At 41.6% G+C, this 17,281-nt stretch overlaps 1 protein-coding gene across 1 annotated transcript in view; it reads left to right on the top strand.

The window, feature by feature from the left end:
- Nucleotides 1-6: 6 nt before the first annotated feature.
- Nucleotides 7-17,281, top strand: part of BARX2 (BARX homeobox 2) — a 76,284-nt gene continuing 59,009 nt past the window's right edge. The window contains exon 1 of the mRNA XM_077756480.1: nucleotides 7-193. Coding sequence (XP_077612606.1) covers nucleotides 7-193 — 187 coding nt within the window. The remainder of the gene's footprint in view (nucleotides 194-17,281) is intronic.

Below are 17,281 nucleotides of genomic sequence, written 5' to 3'. Positions count from 1 at the left end.
CTCACCATGCACTGCCACGCGGAGCTGAGGCTGAGCTCGCCCGGCCAACTCAAAGCAGCCAGGCGGCGCTACAAGACTTTCATGATCGACGAGATCCTTTCCAAGGAGACCTGCGACTACTTTGAGAAACTTTCCCTCTACTCCGTGTGCCCGTCGCTGGTCGTGCGACCCAAGCCCCTGCATTCTTGTACCGGTAAGACGCGCCGCTGCGGGGGGGGGGGGGGGAGGTGTGTGGGGTGAGGTAGCTTTCGCGAGGGTGTCGGGAGCCTTCCCGCCTCCTATCTCCTGCCGGAGGGCGAGAGGAGGGGTCGCGGGTATTCTCCGGTGCGCGGGCCGGGGGTCTAGCGCGGCATCGGCGGGCATCGCGAAGGCGTCGGCGACCTGGGAAGGGCCGGGCAAGCCGTGGATCGCGAGGTTGGAAGTGGAGGGGAGGTGGCGGGCCCCCAGGAGCGGCAGGCAGCTCGTGCAGCGCGGGCGATCCTGCTCGCGGGAGAAAAGCTTCCCCCTTCCCAGCGCCGCTGTGGTTTTCGGTCGTAAAGTTCAAACACTTGACCCGGTTCAACGCCGAAATCGTTGTTTCGGGACGTGGTGTTGCTGCTCCCCTGCAGTTAACAGGTCCAGCCTCCTCTTGTCACCCCTGGGAATTTTACGAGTAAATCAGTATCCTGAGGTTCTCCATAAAATCCTGAAACCCTTGAACTTCACATAAAAGGATCTCCCTCGGGGGCGGTAGCTCTGGAATATGTCGCCTTGTGGTGCATGCAAATTGAGGAAGTCACCCCTTTTTGTTTTCAGTGACTAAGAAAACAACAGTCATAACAATAAAAACGTTCTTCACGTCTGGTTTCCTCTATCCACAAGAGTTAACTCAGGGCAATAAAAAAGAAAAAAAGAACATTTAATAAATACATTGAGAAAGTCGTAGATTTGTGTGGACAGTAAATCCAAAGGCTTTGAGTGCATTAAGGGAAGTTCCAAGTTTCAAAGTGCCCCCTGGCATTATAAGGATTTAGGCTATCGAAAAGCAGGCATAGGGGAAAAAAATGGGGGGGAGGGGGGAAGAAAAGTTGAAGTGATTTTTATAAAAAAAATAAGTTGTGATTTCAACTAGAGGTGAAAATTTAGTATTTCCCAACGAAAAGGAACTTTGAGGTTATGTTTGTGTCATGGGGGCCATGAAACAAATAATTTAATTATACTTATATTGAAAAAGTAAAGCAAAGAGCTAGCAGTGTTTTTATTTACCTATTTATTTATTTATTTATTTGCTAGCAGGGTTTTTAGGACTTTGTTTTTGTTTGTTTGTTTGTTTTTAACTTTAAGGCCAGAAGCTTCTAGTACCCAATGCTAGGAATCCTGTACTTGGTTTTGTGGATTGTCCCTATAGGACATACATACAGCAAAGTTGTTCCCCCGTGTATTTGATTCTAAAATGAATACTATATTGAGTTGTACCTTCATAAAATAAATTTCATGTGTAAGGTGGAATTGGGCCTGATAGCCCATCACAAGACTTGCAATCCTGAATTTTAAAAGACTCAAGAAGTATATGAGACAAGATACAAATAAGAAACTTTAGAAAGAAGGTAGATATCCTTGATGTTTATATTTTTACATTTATGTGTCTGTCATGTAAAAACCCTCCAATGAATAGTCTACGTATATATGGGATAGGGGAGGTAGGCAGAATCATGTATTGAGCATAAATAATCACGTGTTGTAATAACTCAAACCCCTTTGAGGAGAAAAAAGATTTAACCACAAATTTCAATGCACCCTGCGAAGACACTGCCTTCCTGCAGGACCCTCGGACAAAAGCGAACGAATCTGAACACCTAGGTATGACGCAGAGCCGGCACGGTTTCTACTGACTTTGTGCTGTGCATTGTCCTGAAGGCAGTTTTCCAGGCTTTTAGCAGTCACAGAATTGGATCATAGTAAAAACATGCTAAAAAATGATAATAAATAGCCTCAGAAAAACTGATCCAGTCATTAATAGGGGCTGAGTGAATTCTGTATTTCACTAAACCTTGTATGGGAAATAAGTCAGAGGGAAATAAGGTGATTCATATGTAGTTTTGAGACTGTTAAGGGTGAATTGTACATATGTCACGAGCTAAAAGTTTTCTTAGTCTTGTGCTTTTGAAGTTCATTGACATTTGTATGAGAAGGTGGTTGTCGGTAAGGGTTTTCTTGTCTTGTCATTTCAGTGTTTACTTTCTTTAGACTGTTCTTTTGAAAATGTCGTGATTTTGCTCTTGTTGAGATTCAAAATCTAGAAACTGGGATTTGCCAGTGGAATTAAACCCATAAAGACTGGCTACAATAGTCCATACTTTCAGATCATAAGCCTTTAGTGGGTTTACAATTACAGTTAAAGCCTTACATGTATTAGATCATGGGAATCCCATTAGTGACTTCTCAAGGGTTTTGCAAATATCACACTTTCAAAGCATTTTTGTTGTTTTTAACAGTTGTGTTCAAGATCAAAAATCTTTGACTGGATAAACCTAATCTTTTTTTTATTAATTAAAAAACTGGAAATAAGTTGCTGGCATTCATAATACAACTATACATATAAATATGTGTTTTCTGGATAGAACTAATTATTTAGTGCTTTTGATAGAACTGATGTATAAAAAGTTCAAATCAAGTGAAAGGCACCAACTGGAATTAAAATTACTGAACTTTCTCATCCTTTGGTTTGCTGTTCTTAAGATTTAACTAACTAACAGAAGTGAACCTTGCCCAGTAAAATAATGAAGTAAGATTAAAAAAAATTACCACCCTGCACAATAAGTATATAAAATTGGGTTGGAAAAAAAAGCTACAGCATTTAAAAAGCCTCTGCATAATTAAGTAGTCTTTTGTTGTTTAGATTTAGTAATCCAAATGCCAATTTATGATCCTGAATCTCCTCAGGCAGAAGAACAAGTAAACTGAGAAATGGAAACATTTTTCATCAGGCAGATCACCACCTGACAGTAATTTATTATTAGACACTCTAACCTTGATGGAATACTCACCTCCAAAAAAATTGTTTGTTTTAACAGGCCCTTTCTTATTACAAATGCAGTAATTTTAGGCTTAGGAGGCCGTCTCTAAATTTATTTTAAGCTTCCCAAAAGATGTTCTACATCACATAATAGGCAGTGAGAAAGGGAATCCTATCCTTTGAGGCCAAGCTAAAGGAACATTTGTCATTAAATTTAAAATAAAATTAAAAAACAAAACCAACTAAGCCCAAAGAGAGACTCCATTTGAATAAAAGTTTGTTATTCAGACCATCCAGGAGGGGGTGAAATATATTTAGAATTTATTTAATGTGTAACATTAAAAAAAAAAATCTGGTAACAACAATCCCCAATTAGAATGGTACTACATTGCCGTTTAGAAATCAGTTAACAGTCTCTCATACACGTTAGAACATTGACAGATTAAAAGTAAAAAAATAATTTTACATCCGCAGTGGAGGATGTCATAAATACTATTTAACTCTCTAGTACATTATTTCACCTTTCTGGTTGTGATTAGCGTTTCTTGGTAGAAGAGTAACTTGAAATCTGGCTTCTCAGGCTGGAGTCCATTGCAGAGACACTGGCAGAGTCGTTTTTGAAGGCTCTCTCTTTCAGTTTGAACTTTAGAAACAGACGGTTTCTAAATTTGAGGATTGTTTAGAAAAGATGAATAGCCTGCTTCACAAAAACAAGACACAACAGTGTATCCTAAGGGTTTTCATGGGGATAGGGAGAAACCAAGCTACGGAGAAACCAACCTCCTGCACTAATTACTTAGAGTTTTATTATAATTATTTATTCTTATAAGCTAGAATTGCCATAGACGTGCACAGGCACATTTTGAGGGGAAGGTAAATGTAGGTATTTGGACATTTTACAGCCTGTGACCAGCATAAGACTTTTAAATAATCCACCAAAACCTATAGGCTAATTCCATTTCTCCTTCTCCGGTGGAATGGTTCTGTCTGATTTTCCCGTGACCTTCAGTGGCCAGTCTTGTAGACCTGACTGTTGAGGGTACAGAGCTGGAAGGAATCGCAGAGGTCACAGTTAGAATTATAACCTAATCTCCGCAGTTAGAATATAGTTTTTGTTTTGTTTTGTTTTGTTTTGTGAAGTGCTGGGGTCACATCAGCGCTTCGTCCACGTTGTGCACTGCTGTCCTTCTCGTTAGGGGACTCACAAATCAGAAAGACTTTTCTAGCTTGGTTACACACCCAGGGTAAATCCGTGCAGTCACACCCAAGGGACAGTCAAACAGCCAATTAAAAGGGGCATTTGGGGAAGGGTGTTTAGCCTAAGAAATGGCATTGAGAACATTTTATCCTTTGGTGGGTCCAAGAGAAACAAGTTCTTTGGGGTGGTGTCCTTGGGTTCATTTTTATCACAAAGATTGGGTGTCATCCCAGTGAAAAATGAAATGAGGTGGGGACATGTGTAATGACTTCTTTGGGAGTTAGGCAGCCAACTATTGCTTCATGGAGTTGGCTCCCATGATTCCCCAAATCTCAGCGTGGTCAGTTAGTCTAAGACCAAAACCCATAGGATCTTGGGAACCTGAGCATTAGGGATTGACATGCTAGTGGAAAAATGTAAACTGGGTTTGGGAGAATGATCATTATCAACAAGCATTTGTATTTCTGCCAGAGGCAAATAGGCTTTTATTAGCAATTACTCATAACTGCTTCTCCTGTTCCCATTCTAAAGGTAAATAAAATGAGGGGTGCGCAGGATATAGGACTCATCCAGTCCTCAGCCGTTGTCTCATTTACTCCATAAATTTTATAACTCCTTTGTTAAACAGAGAGGCTCAGGGGACCCTTATGAGTCCATTTGAACTAGTGAATAGAGTTCATTAGCAGTTTTGATTTTCCTAATAACCCATGGGAGAGTGTTTAGTTCACATGTTAAAATGCTTCTCCAAGTGTCCACGGTGTTTTGTATCATTTAATTTCATTCAACAGATTTATTTGGTGATGGCATAGTTAACTGAGTCCATTGTTTTTAAGTGTGTTCTAAATCTTGACTCACAGATGGGATACTTTGTAGACTGGCTCTTCTTTGTTCTTCTGTAGAACATATGATGGATAGTTTGGAATCGGGAAAGGGGAACATTATGACAATTTAATACTTTGCTTCCCATGTGGAATTTTATCTTTGAACTACACCTAAAGGGTGTTTATCACCAGTCAAACTGTCATATTAACCCTGTTAAATACAACCAAAATGCAATGGTGTAGACGGTAACTCTTCAAGAAAGCCAATCTGCTCAAGTCTTGTTGGTTATACCTCTGGATTCAAACTGCATTTGGATACAAGTGCGGACTGCAAAGTTGCTAGCTTTATTCAACCCACCTCGGGAATCTGAGTGAAAAGACTGTTAGCTTGAATAGATCTATCCCAGGAATCTATAGGAAAGCAGTAAGGTTGTTTAAATTGTAAGGAGGGATTAAAATAAAAAAATAAAAATAAAAATAAACTAAAAGGAAGGTGTAGGGAAAAAGAAAAAGCAGATCTCCCTGGAACTCCTGATGCTTCTGCATTCAGCCTTGCAGGAAGCCCCGTGTCATGTCCTTCAGCATCCCACCCCCCACCCCCGCCCGGGGCAGAATTCAGGGGGCTTCTGAGACACTTGTCGGTGACGGATAGTACATGGCTAAAGTTGATTTTGCTTTGACACATACTGGGCCCCTTAAAATGAGCCACCCAGAGCCTGGGCCCTGCCCAGCACTCGGCATCCACTGTAGGGAGACTGAAAAAATGTTAAGCCAGAAGCATTTTTAGGTGTCATTTGCACGTCGCTTTGTGGTCCCAGAGGAACAGAGATGAAAAGCTTAGGTAGGCCACGCGATCTGAGGCTCCCGCCTCTGTACTAAGCCCATGAACGTTGGTGGGTGTCCCAGAGCCCACCCCGCTGCTGTGCCGGCAGCCCAAGTCCAGCTCCAGATCGAAGTTAACTCGGGGCCTGTGGCTGAACCCGCAGATGAGCTCTTCGGTGGAATGTGGGACCAGAGGGCTGGAACAGAGAGGGCCGCAGGGATTGGGCTGAGATGTACAGATTTAAGCCTCCTTTGACATCGTTCTTTGGGGAATGCTGGTTTACAAATTTGGCTCGTGGAGCTGGTGCCCTTCAGTGTGGCACCAAAAATGAACCCTACCCTCATAGCTAGATCAGCCTCTTCACCGAGGGCTGCCCAGAGCCCATGGGTGCTCCAAACTGTCAGGAATCATGCCTGCAAGTGGCCGCTACCCTCGGAAGCAGCATGACAAAGAGGGAAAAAGAGAGGGACTGTGGCTATTCGGGTGAAGGCTCTCCCTGCCTAGACGCATGTGACAAGTCTCCCTCGGCTGCCTCTCTGGTGCCTGTCTCTGTGTTAGCTGCCTGTGAGACGGGAGTGGTTATTTCTTCTCTACAGCACAGAGGACGAGATTAAAATTGGCATCAGAATGTATGAACAGTGGGGTTCAGCTCAGAACCTTGTATAAACTTGGTGATATTAACAAAACAGTTTCAGAATAAGAAGTTTTTGTTTGTTTGTTTGTTTTTAACCAGAAAACCTTTGCAAACTCTCAGGATTTAATTTATTTTTATTGCAGCTTAATAACAGTTAGAAAAAAAAGTCTTGTTAAAATTAATGCTCTAAATAAAAACACAGTTAATTTTCCATTACAGTGTCTAATTACTCATCATCACCAGGGCATTTTTATATGGCAATTTAACTTCTCGAAAGTGGAAACTTGGCATACGTTTAAGGAAGAAAGCAGTGCTCCTAGATGGGTATCAGAAGATGGTCTAATTATGTTTGGGCTAGAGTAGACTCTTACACATGACTGCTCTGGAGGAGATGGGGGGGTAGAGGGCCTCTTGCTTTAGTCGCAGAGGAAAGTCTCTGGTTTCTTTAGTGCCAGTTGAAACTGAATACGGAGGGAGATAATTCTGAACGTTAGATGATGTGCAAGTACATCTGAAAAGGGACCCTGCCAGTCACCAACTGAAGCTGATGTCAGGACTACTTGATAGGCCTGGAGAACAGCTATATATGCTTTCTGACTCCACTGGCAGAGTTCATGAAGATGAACATGGCCTTTCTCCAAGGAAAGGTCAAGATACGACTGAACAGAAGCCAATCTGGGAGGATCTCACCATGAAACTAAATATATTAAGAGTCCAAGTAGACAAGCTTACGTGATACCTTTTTACTGCATCCTTCTAGCTTACCAATATGTCCGTAGCAACATGTTCTTCTGGATATTGGGGACAGATAAGTGTGCGTCGGAAAGGATTGCCTGCCACCTTGGTGATGTCAGTGTCACGATTTAAAAAACACCCTTAGGTGTGATAAGTGATATGATGATTGTCCTCTGGCTTCTCTCATTCAAGGATCGCTTATGACATGTGGGAAAATGGAATGGCCTTGGGCTTGGTGCAGTCCTATGAAGTCGTGGCTTTATTTCCACCCCAGTAATACCCAGCAAGTTCCTAATACTAATGAACCTGACAGCCTCCACCACCCTTTTCCCTCTTCTCAGAGTACTTTTCATTCTGTAACATAACCTTTGTTGAAATTCAGGATTATGGTCATTTCACAGACAGGAGCACAGCCGCTTATAGACTGAAGGAAGTGCAAGGTGGATGTTTAGTTTAAGCAATATCTAGAGGAATCAACTTTGTACGCTTTCTTCATGGTAGCTTACAAAGAACAGAGTCCTGGTTTCACCTCTTTTGTGATGGGGAAATAGCCTGGGCACAGAGAGTTGCCCGGACTCCTCTTCCTGAATCCTGTGTTATTTATCCCAAAGGCAGCTATAAACTTTGGATAAAAGCTAGAAATACCCTGAACCTTCTTATTCACATTCATAACAGTAATAGAAAGAGTGACTATTTTTTTGAGTGCCTAATGTGTAATAAGCACGGGACCGAGTGCTTTATGATCAGCTTCAGATCATCCCTAGGAGGTAGGTGTTATTATCGCCACTTTACCAATGGGAAGCTGAGAAGTAATTTTCCCAAAGTCACAGGACGCAGAAAGATCTCTTACAGTGCAATAAGAAAAAGGGCAGGTAGAAAGATTCGCTGTTCATAGAAATGAGTATCCAGATGGTGAAGATGAAAGGATGTTCTGCCTCCTCAGTAATCAGGAAAACACACATTAAAATGAGATACCATTTCACACCCATCAGATAGGCGGAAATCAAAGAATCTGAGTCTATTGATTGATGACAGCAATGCAGAGCAGTAGACATTCTCATACACGGATGTTCTGGGAACGTTTCTTCGGTATGATTCCTTCTGAGAGCAGTGTTCACAACACCCATAAAGCAGCAAATACACACGTACCTTCCAGCCTAGCCACACCCTCTCTGGATTGATGCCTTGTATGTGTGCAGAGGGACACCTGTTTAAGAATGGTCATTTCTGTGTTGTTTGTGATAGTGACAAATCTAAAACTGCCCTTCAGAAGGAAAAAGGATAAAATTGCATGTGCTCCATTCAAGCAGTGAAGTTCTATGTAATGAAAATGAATGGACCAGATCTACTTGCGTGAATACGGCTAAGTTTTAGGAATGCAGTGTTGAGAAAGAAACAATTTGTAGAGTGCTACTTACAGTCTGATACCATTTATATGCTGCTTGAAAGCACGCAGGCTAATATATATTATCGGAGGCAAAGGCAAGGGATTAGAAAGGCGACCCACAGGTTTTTATTGTCGTACGTTATACTTTATTAAGGAAACGAAAAGGCCTAATGTAAATATGGCCAAACATTGAGATTTAACAAAGCCTGCTTGTGGGTATACAGATGTCCATTACATTGTTCTTTTCTGTATGTTTGAAACTTTTCATAGTATAAACATTGAAAAATGATAGTATGGGAGACCCTAGATTTCCATGAAACTCTTAATCTTGTGGAACTTTTGATGGCTTTCTTAATAGCTTTTCTGCCCTGAAACAGAAGCTTTTAAATGCAGACCTTGTTGTAAGAGTCTCACGGTCGGGAAATAAGAACACTTTATAATTAGATACATGTGTACAACTCTCACTAAAACAACCACCATAGCTTCTGGAATTGGCTTTTGGATCTCACTTACCTCCCCTGGCTGGCTGGAGATACTATTTATCACCAGGATAGCTGCTGTTCCCCTAAGTCATACTTTGGCACATGAGTAAACGCTCTCTGAGCTGGGCACTCGGACTAGAAGGGGATTGCTCCAGGATGTGTTTGTTTGTTTTAAATATACATCTATAATCATGCAAGCAGGAATCACTAGGTTGTTTTTTTTTCCCTCTTCTTAATGATGTTTAAAATCACAGTAAGTTGTCTTTTATTGCATCTTGCATTTGTATGTATTTGTGGATATGATATACCACCCTTGGCTTTTGAGCAAGGTTTCTCCATTGCTAGTGACAATTTAACTTTAAAATGTCTAGGGACAGCTGTAAATACCAAAGAATCTAAATTAAAATGTAGTTTATTTGAGGGAAGAATGATGTTGCTATTGGCATATAAATAATGGCTGAGTTCTCCTTATATTTTGGAGCCATGTTTTGATTTGATTTGGTTTTTTATTTTTATTTTTTTAAGTTTATTTATCTATTTCGACAGAGAGAGAGAGTGAGCAAGTGAGCACAAGGGAGGGGCAGATAGAGAGGAGAAGAGAGAGAATCCTAAGCAGGCCCCACACTGTCAGCATGGAGCCTGGTGTGAGGCTCAAACCCATGAACCATGAGATCGTGACCTGAGCAGAAATCAAGAGCTAGACACCCAACCAACTGAACCACCCAAGTGCCTTGGAACCATGATTTGATTTTAAAACTTTGACATGGGGTCTCAAGGCTTCTTAAGAAGACACGAGAACTGTTACCATGGAAATCACGCAGATAGCTGTGTGTTAGGAAAAATAAATGGCCATCCTGTGGTTTGGAGTAGTTAATCTAGACCATATTACTCTACAGTGACAACTGTGGTGGCAGAGGCTTTGCTCAGCCTGTCTTAACATCCAAGACCTTTTTTCTTTTCTCTGAAAAATAGTTCCAATTTAGAAATACTGCTTTTAAGATACTTGACAAAAATGGGGCCTTTGGGGGCCTTATCTTTCTGCACCCCCCAGAAGGAAAATACTCCTCAGTGTGGGCAAAACAAGAGTTGGCCAACACGTTTCCCCTTTCTAGATCACCCCTCTCTGCCTAATACAGTTGACTCTCAAACAACATGGATTTGACCTACACGGGTCCACTTACACATGGATTTTTTTTTTTTTTATAGATACAGTACAGCCCTGTAGATGTATTTTTTCTTCCTTATGATCTTCTTACTAACATTTTCTTTCCCCCAGCTTCCTTGATGTAGGAATATAGTACATTGTATATGTAACATGTAAAATATGTGTTAACCACTTAGGTTATGGGTAAGGCTTCCGGTCAGCAGTAGGCTATTAGTAATTAAGTTTTGCGGGGAGTCACAAGTTAGAAGGTGATTTTTGGGCACACTCCAAACGCTTTATTGTCCAAGACTCAACTGTACATACAGAAGAGCAAAGAAATCTAAGTACTGGAGGGCCCACATCCCACCCAGACAGTCTGCAGAAAGTGCCACTGGACTTTTTCGGTGCCCGGCTGTGCAGCCACAGTCAGCAGGAATTAATGACCAGGTCTAGAGGATTGTGGCCAAATTGGACGTGACTGAAGGGACGGTGGATCTGTCAGATTTGTTGCCAGTGAACAGACTTTCACGAGTTGCAGGAGCAAGCCCTGCAATTTATTTTAACCCATGTAGACACATGCAGTGGCTGAAGTAAATCAGATGAGCTGAAAGTTTCACCGTGTCTTACTCAGTCAACCTTTTGGATCTTTTCAGTGAAATCTTATTCCTCATAAGATGGACTAGCTGAGCTGGAGGCAGTGAATGGGGAAAACATTGTAAAGGAAAAGTTCCAGAGAGCTGCTGTGTGATGCTCTAAGTAGAATAAAATGCAGAAGGACCTGTTCTTGCAACCCATGGAAGGCTGTTGACTGACAAATTTGACAGGTCCATCTTGGATCTTCTGTTTGGAACTCCTTGGAAAAAGACAGGCGAGGATTTAGAGTATTTACGGTCACTTTTCAGCAAGTTTCACTGAGAGAGAGAGGTAGGAATCCTACCAGTTCTCCAGTCCAGCTTCCTTTTCTTCTCATGACTGAACATTTTACTGAATTAATTGGTAAATCACCCCAGAGGACATTGTTTTGGAGGACGTTGTTAATTGTGTTATCCCTGGATATCACAGCAACTCATTATTGCTCTTAGCACTTTAGACAGCTGTGTATCCTAGAAGCATGTTTTCAATCCTCAGTTGAGAGTACAGCATAAAGGAACATTCTGTGGGAGCTCTGGTTTTGTTTTTTTAAACTGGGACATTCAGCCTTGGCAGTTAGAACAATTAGCTACATAAGCAGTGTTTCACTTTTCAGGTAACTGCAAAATTGAAATAGGAATAATTATAAATGGTAACTGTGTGGCAGACATGAGGTGCCTGTCTACATTTAGGCATTTATGTTAAAGGGATACCCTCTCTGCAGTAGTTGGTGCGATCGCTGCTTTTCCAGTGAGAAAGGTAAAACTCGGGGACACTAAGAAAGAGCAACAAGGTCACATGAGTAAGTGGCAGAGTTGAGATTGGAACTCAGTCTGCTTCTTTCAGTACAAAGCTCCATACTATATATGATCATACCAAAGTGCGTAAATTGGAAGTCACGTCTGTCCCTTTCCATGGAGTCCAGGGAGGGTCTGTACTTTATTACATACAGCAAGGTCCGATGAATGTGAAGGAGTTTACTTTGAACCTGGTAACTCCTTTACACATATTTCCAATCATTTAGTGTGTGCCAGTCATTCCTTTCCTGTGATTATTTGGGTCTCTGAATGATTCTAGACAAATTCTAGGAAGCTATAAGGTCTTTGGAGTGAGATTGTGGACCTACTGCCCTCTGGCTGTGATTCTGAACACATCTCCTTGCCCCTGGATGCTAGTGTCCTTATCCGTGTGACATTCCCAAGGCGTCTTTCCTTAAGGTGTTTCCATGAGCTATGGTTCTCTGAATAAAGCTTTTATGTGGAAGTCAAAGGTGGAATTCCTATTCATTCATTCATCCATCCATTCATTCATTCATTCATTCATTCTTGTAAACCAGAGAGAATATGCTTAACCACTAAATGCCAGTCAGTTGCTTTGCGAGTTAAGACTTGAAATATTTTTCGTGAACTACTTCACTATTAAGTTTAGTGGGAAACAAAATCTGGCCATTGGTTTGGCATCACTTAAAAGAGAATAAGAGACTAAATTTTTTTCACGTTATATCTAGTTGGGCTGGGGTGGGTTCTAGGAATCTCTGTTTTCAAAAAGAGATTATAATGATTTTAATGCAAAGTCAAATTTGGGAACCACTGTAGTGTAAATGCCAGCTTAAAGGTGAGATTGATGTAATTTGTACCCCCACGACTCAAATAAAGGAAGCCGTTTAGTGGAATGATCCTTGTGGATAGATTTTGAGTCAGATGGTACTGAGTTTGTTTGCATTTTATTGTCTCTTTGACCTTAGGCAAGTTATTTAAACTCTCTGACACTCAGTTTCTTCATCTATAATGGAAAGATAATATTAACTGCCTAATAGGGTTAGTCATGTAGGTTAAATGAGATAATGCATGTAAAGCTTTTAGCATAGTTCCTGGAGCGTAAGTGCTCTGTAATTGATAGCTTCGATTAAAAATAATACTCTTATAATCATGTCTTGGTTGTCTGAAGCACAGCCCTTTAGAGAAAGATCACTATTCCTGATGAATTAAACTCACAAAAAATGAAATACCCTTAAAAAAACCACTTCACTCCAAGGCATTCTTGTGAATTATGTCACTTCACTAACTGCCTTTTGAGTCCTCTTGCAACCTGGGTGGCCTGGGAGCCAAGGCATGTTTGAGTCCCTCACCTTTCTGTTTTGTAATATAAATTCAGAGTTTTGTAAATTCCTAAACGAGTGGCACAAACAGGTCAACACAACATCGTCACAAACTGTGCTTTGTTACTTCATTTTTTACAAGACTTGCTCAGGATTAATTACCTGTAGGAAACGTTTCTCATACAGCTGTGTATGTTTTAGAAAAGTGTCAGAATTTCTCAACAAATTTAGATGCTTTTCTTCTTTGAAGAGTACAGTTAGGGACAGTCTTTTCTTATATAAGAGAAAATGAATATTCTTCTCTTAAGAGTACTGAGAGAGAAAAAAGAATTTACTTGTGATCTTTTTTGAGGTGATGTGGAAAAAGGTAGCAGGTTGGGAGACAGTTGTTGTCCTAGTATATTGGTCTGTGATTCACAGGGATTTCCAAATAAAGCCCCTGTTTCACAGCTTTCAAATTGGTAGAGGGGCTAGTTTAAGATTGCATTCTAAGTGGTAATGGTGACTATTGTGTGGAAGGGGCTGTGTGGACAAGGGTTTTATGTGGATTTCTCCTGGAATTGTGTTTCTCAGCTAGTCACTGGTATCTTAGGAGATCAAGTAACTGCTAATGAAATACCTTAATCGGTGAATCCCCTCCGTGGTGTGAGAAAAATTCTCGTGATGAGGAGTTCTCTCCTTCCATGGTGTGAAGGAAGCCCCACTGAACAGGGTGATACCTCTGTCCAGCCATTTACAGTGATGACTCCTACAAGCAATGTCCAATGACATCATTCAGGTTCAGTGGTGTGTCAGGGGCTGGGTGGAAGCAGGTGGAATGGGATGAGTTGATGTGTCATTATGGCCACCATGGAGAGGCACTGACTGGTTCCCTAAATTCCTCAGAATCGTTGTTGAAACAGGACTCAGTTGGAGATACTCAGTTGAAACAGGACTCAGTTTGGCAGCTTGTTGAGAATACCCTGTAAGGCTATGAATTCAAAAAAGCAGTGTGTACGCGTGTATATTACAGTAGGAGGAGCATAGGCAGAAATGGGTGGGGGGTGAGAAGGAATGTTGGCGAGTGGAGAAAGGAAGAGTCAGGGGTCAGGAAACCGGTTATACTACTGAAGCCTGAAGCGTGGGTCCTTAGGCACCTGTTCGGCATGTATTGTCCCCAGCAGGAAAACAGATTTAAAAATGAGAATGGAATATTTCATTTTGGAAATTGCCCTGTGAGTACGTGCTTATTACCAGAGGCGTTCCTCATCACCGACAGCAGTTAATGACTTCTGATTGGGCAGTGGCCCGCCCAGCCACTCATGTTGCCTAATTATCATCTATATTAATGATGCATTAAAGAATTTCATCATCCTGGGTCACAAAAAGATCATTATTACATGATAATACAGTACACATGCAATGCCAGGCAGGAAATCGCATGTACTCGATATAAAGAGGGTGTGTGAGAGCAGGGTTCAAAGTGGAAATCCTGTCAGAAAACCTTTCTTGGGCCCTCCACTGCCTCAGTTTCTGCTCTTGATAAAGCAGTTTCTGCTCTTGATAAAGCAGACCTACTCCCCCATGTGTTGGGGAAGAGTGATTGATTAAGGAGTATTAATTTAGTGCTTTGCAGAGATAAAGGTGTGGTGAACATGCACGGACTTCATACAAGATTAGCCACGTAGTTTCAGGGTAGTAACATGCATTATTACTGTGTTTCTCTAGACAGCTAGGCCAGCGGCGAGCCAAATTTGGCCTGCCACCTGTTTTCCTACTGCTATGAGCTCAGCATGGTTTTTACAGTTGTAAATGAAAGAAGAGAAATCAAAAGAAGAAGAATATTTTGTGACGTGTGAAAATTACACGAAGTCCTGATACCGGTGTCCAATTAGTTTGATTGGGGCAAAGCCATGCCCGCTTGTTTCCATATTGTGTTCTGTGGCTTTCATACTTCAGCAGCAGAGGGGAGCAATTTCAGCAAGGACAGTATGGCCCACAAAACCTAAACTATTTACAGGAAAAGTTTGCAGACCCTTGAACTAGACTACTGGAAGCAGAGTTCCTCAGTTATGTAATAAGGTTATAACTGATCCACAACATATGAAGTCATCTTAGTTATTCCAGGCCGCAAAATACCTCCTTTGATTCATCACAGACCAGGGTTCTGTTGTCATCCTGTGGTGTGTGAATGGCCTTGGAAGTGGGAGTTTAGTGGGGAATTTTGCAGGGACTCTCTTAAATTGAGACAAGGGCTCTGAGAACTAAGGTTGAGTTTCTGAACCTTTCTAGAAATAACGCAAGATTTTTCTGCACCAAGAGAGGGATTAACAATATTTACAATAAAGTAGTCAGGATTCAGTTGAATTTTCTTTGCTCTCCTAATCCTCAGTGGGTTTTCCCAGAAGAAACCTGAGGATGAAAACTTTTTAGAGGCTGGGAGTATCAAAATTACCGACATTTCTCAGTTTAAGGTTTGGGTGACTTTTTTTTTCTTTTCTTTTCTTTTTTTTTTTTTAAGATTTTATTTTTAAGTAATCTTTACACTCAGCATGGGACTCAGACAAGTCCAAGATCAAGAGTCGCAGGCTCAGGGCACCTGGGTGGCTCAGTCTGTTAAGCGACCAACTGTTGGTTTCAGTTCAGGATGTGATCTCACAGTTTGTGAGTTTGAGCCCCGTGTCGGCATCTGCACTCAGAGTGCAGAGCCTGCTTGAGATTCTCTCTCTCTCTCTTTTCCTCTCCCCCACTCACATGCTCAGACCCATTTTCTCTCCTTCTCAAAATAAACAAATAAACTTAATAGAAAAAAGAGTAGAATGCTCTTCCAATGGAGCTGGCCAGCAGCCCCTGGGAAAAATTTTATATTCTTCTAACTTGACTTTAACTTGTTGTCTGTCCCTGAAAACAATAGCAGTAATAATACAAGTTCTGCACTTACATGGCCACAGCCCTGCCAGGGAGGGTTTGCATGGCTGGATCAAGTACTTGATTGTGGTCACACGTTCTGCCTTGGAAATGGACGCCTTTCTATTTGTGCCTTTGGAATTTTCAACTATTCAGGGTCAGGGGGCCACCAGACCTTTCAGGAAGGACAAAGTATGATTCTCCTGGTGCCTCAGTGCACTCTTATTTTGTTTTAGGCACTTGGGTTAGCTTGAGGCTGCTAATGTCAGAGGCAGCCTTTGAGCTAATGGAACCCAATGGGAAGTGGGAGGTATGAAATAAATCTGACTTGTGATAACTTCCTACCCATTGTGTTTATCCATTCACTGGGCTGAGAATCCTGCAGATGTTGCCCTTACCACTAAAATGGAATTGGAGAGGGGTGTGTACACAGGAACGTAGGTTAACTCAAGAGGTAGAAATCACTGATGTCAGTAGGCACAATTGGACCTCAAAGGGAAGCATATGTTGTACACACTACCTCTGATTTTTTAACTCCAAATGGAGATGAACTTGATAAAAGGACAGTAATAAAAAAATGAATATAAACACAAAATTAAATATAACAGCAAACACATTTCATACTATTAGGTTTTGCACTTAAAAATGAGGGAACAGAGAAATAGACCTCTTCTTGATGGGATAGTATGGCAGAGGAGAGGAAATCACATTTTAGGTGGTACAGAGATTAATTATATTAGGACAGTCTCTGATTCCTGCAGGGGTAATATAGAAAGGGTGGGGGGGGAATCCCTACTCAGAATATATGGGTGGAGGAGCAGAGGGGAAATCTCAACTTTGTCACACATAGGGAACTCTGTTGCTTAATGTGGATCTTAGACTCNGGAGGTGCAGAGAGAAAGGGAGACACAGACACAGAATCCCAAGCAGGCCCCAGGCTCTGAGCTGTCAGCACAGAGCCTTATGTGGGGCTTGAGCTCATGGACTGTAAGATCATGACCTGAGCTTAACCAACTGAGCCACCCAGGTGCCCCTCTTATTTTTATTTTTATTTATTTATTTTAAAGACATTATTTTTACATAATCTCTACACCTAACGTGGAGCCTGAAGGGCCTGAACTTTCAACCCTCAGATCCACAGTTGCATGCTCTACTGACTGAGCCAGCCAGGCTTCCCCCAAATTTCTCTCTCTCTCTTTTTTTTTTAAACGTTTATTTATTTTTGAGACTGAGACAGAGTGTGAGCAGGGGAGGGGCTGAGAGAGAGAGAGAGAGACAGAGCCCGAAGCAGGCTCCAGGCTCCCAGCTGTCAGCACAGGGCTCTATGTGGGGCTGGAACCCATGAACGGTGAGATCATGACCTGAGCTGCAGTCCGATACTTAACTGACTGAGCCCCCCAGGTGCCCCCACCTCCGCCCAATTTTCTTATTTTTAAAAGTAGTGCTGG

The sequence above is a fragment of the Crocuta crocuta genome, unplaced genomic scaffold, assembly GCF_008692635.1.
Source record: "Crocuta crocuta isolate KB4526 unplaced genomic scaffold, BGI_CrCroc_1.0 scaffold172, whole genome shotgun sequence".
In the NCBI taxonomy this organism is placed as follows: Eukaryota; Metazoa; Chordata; class Mammalia; order Carnivora; family Hyaenidae; genus Crocuta; species Crocuta crocuta.
This window is presented reverse-complemented; position numbering and strand designations above follow the sequence as displayed.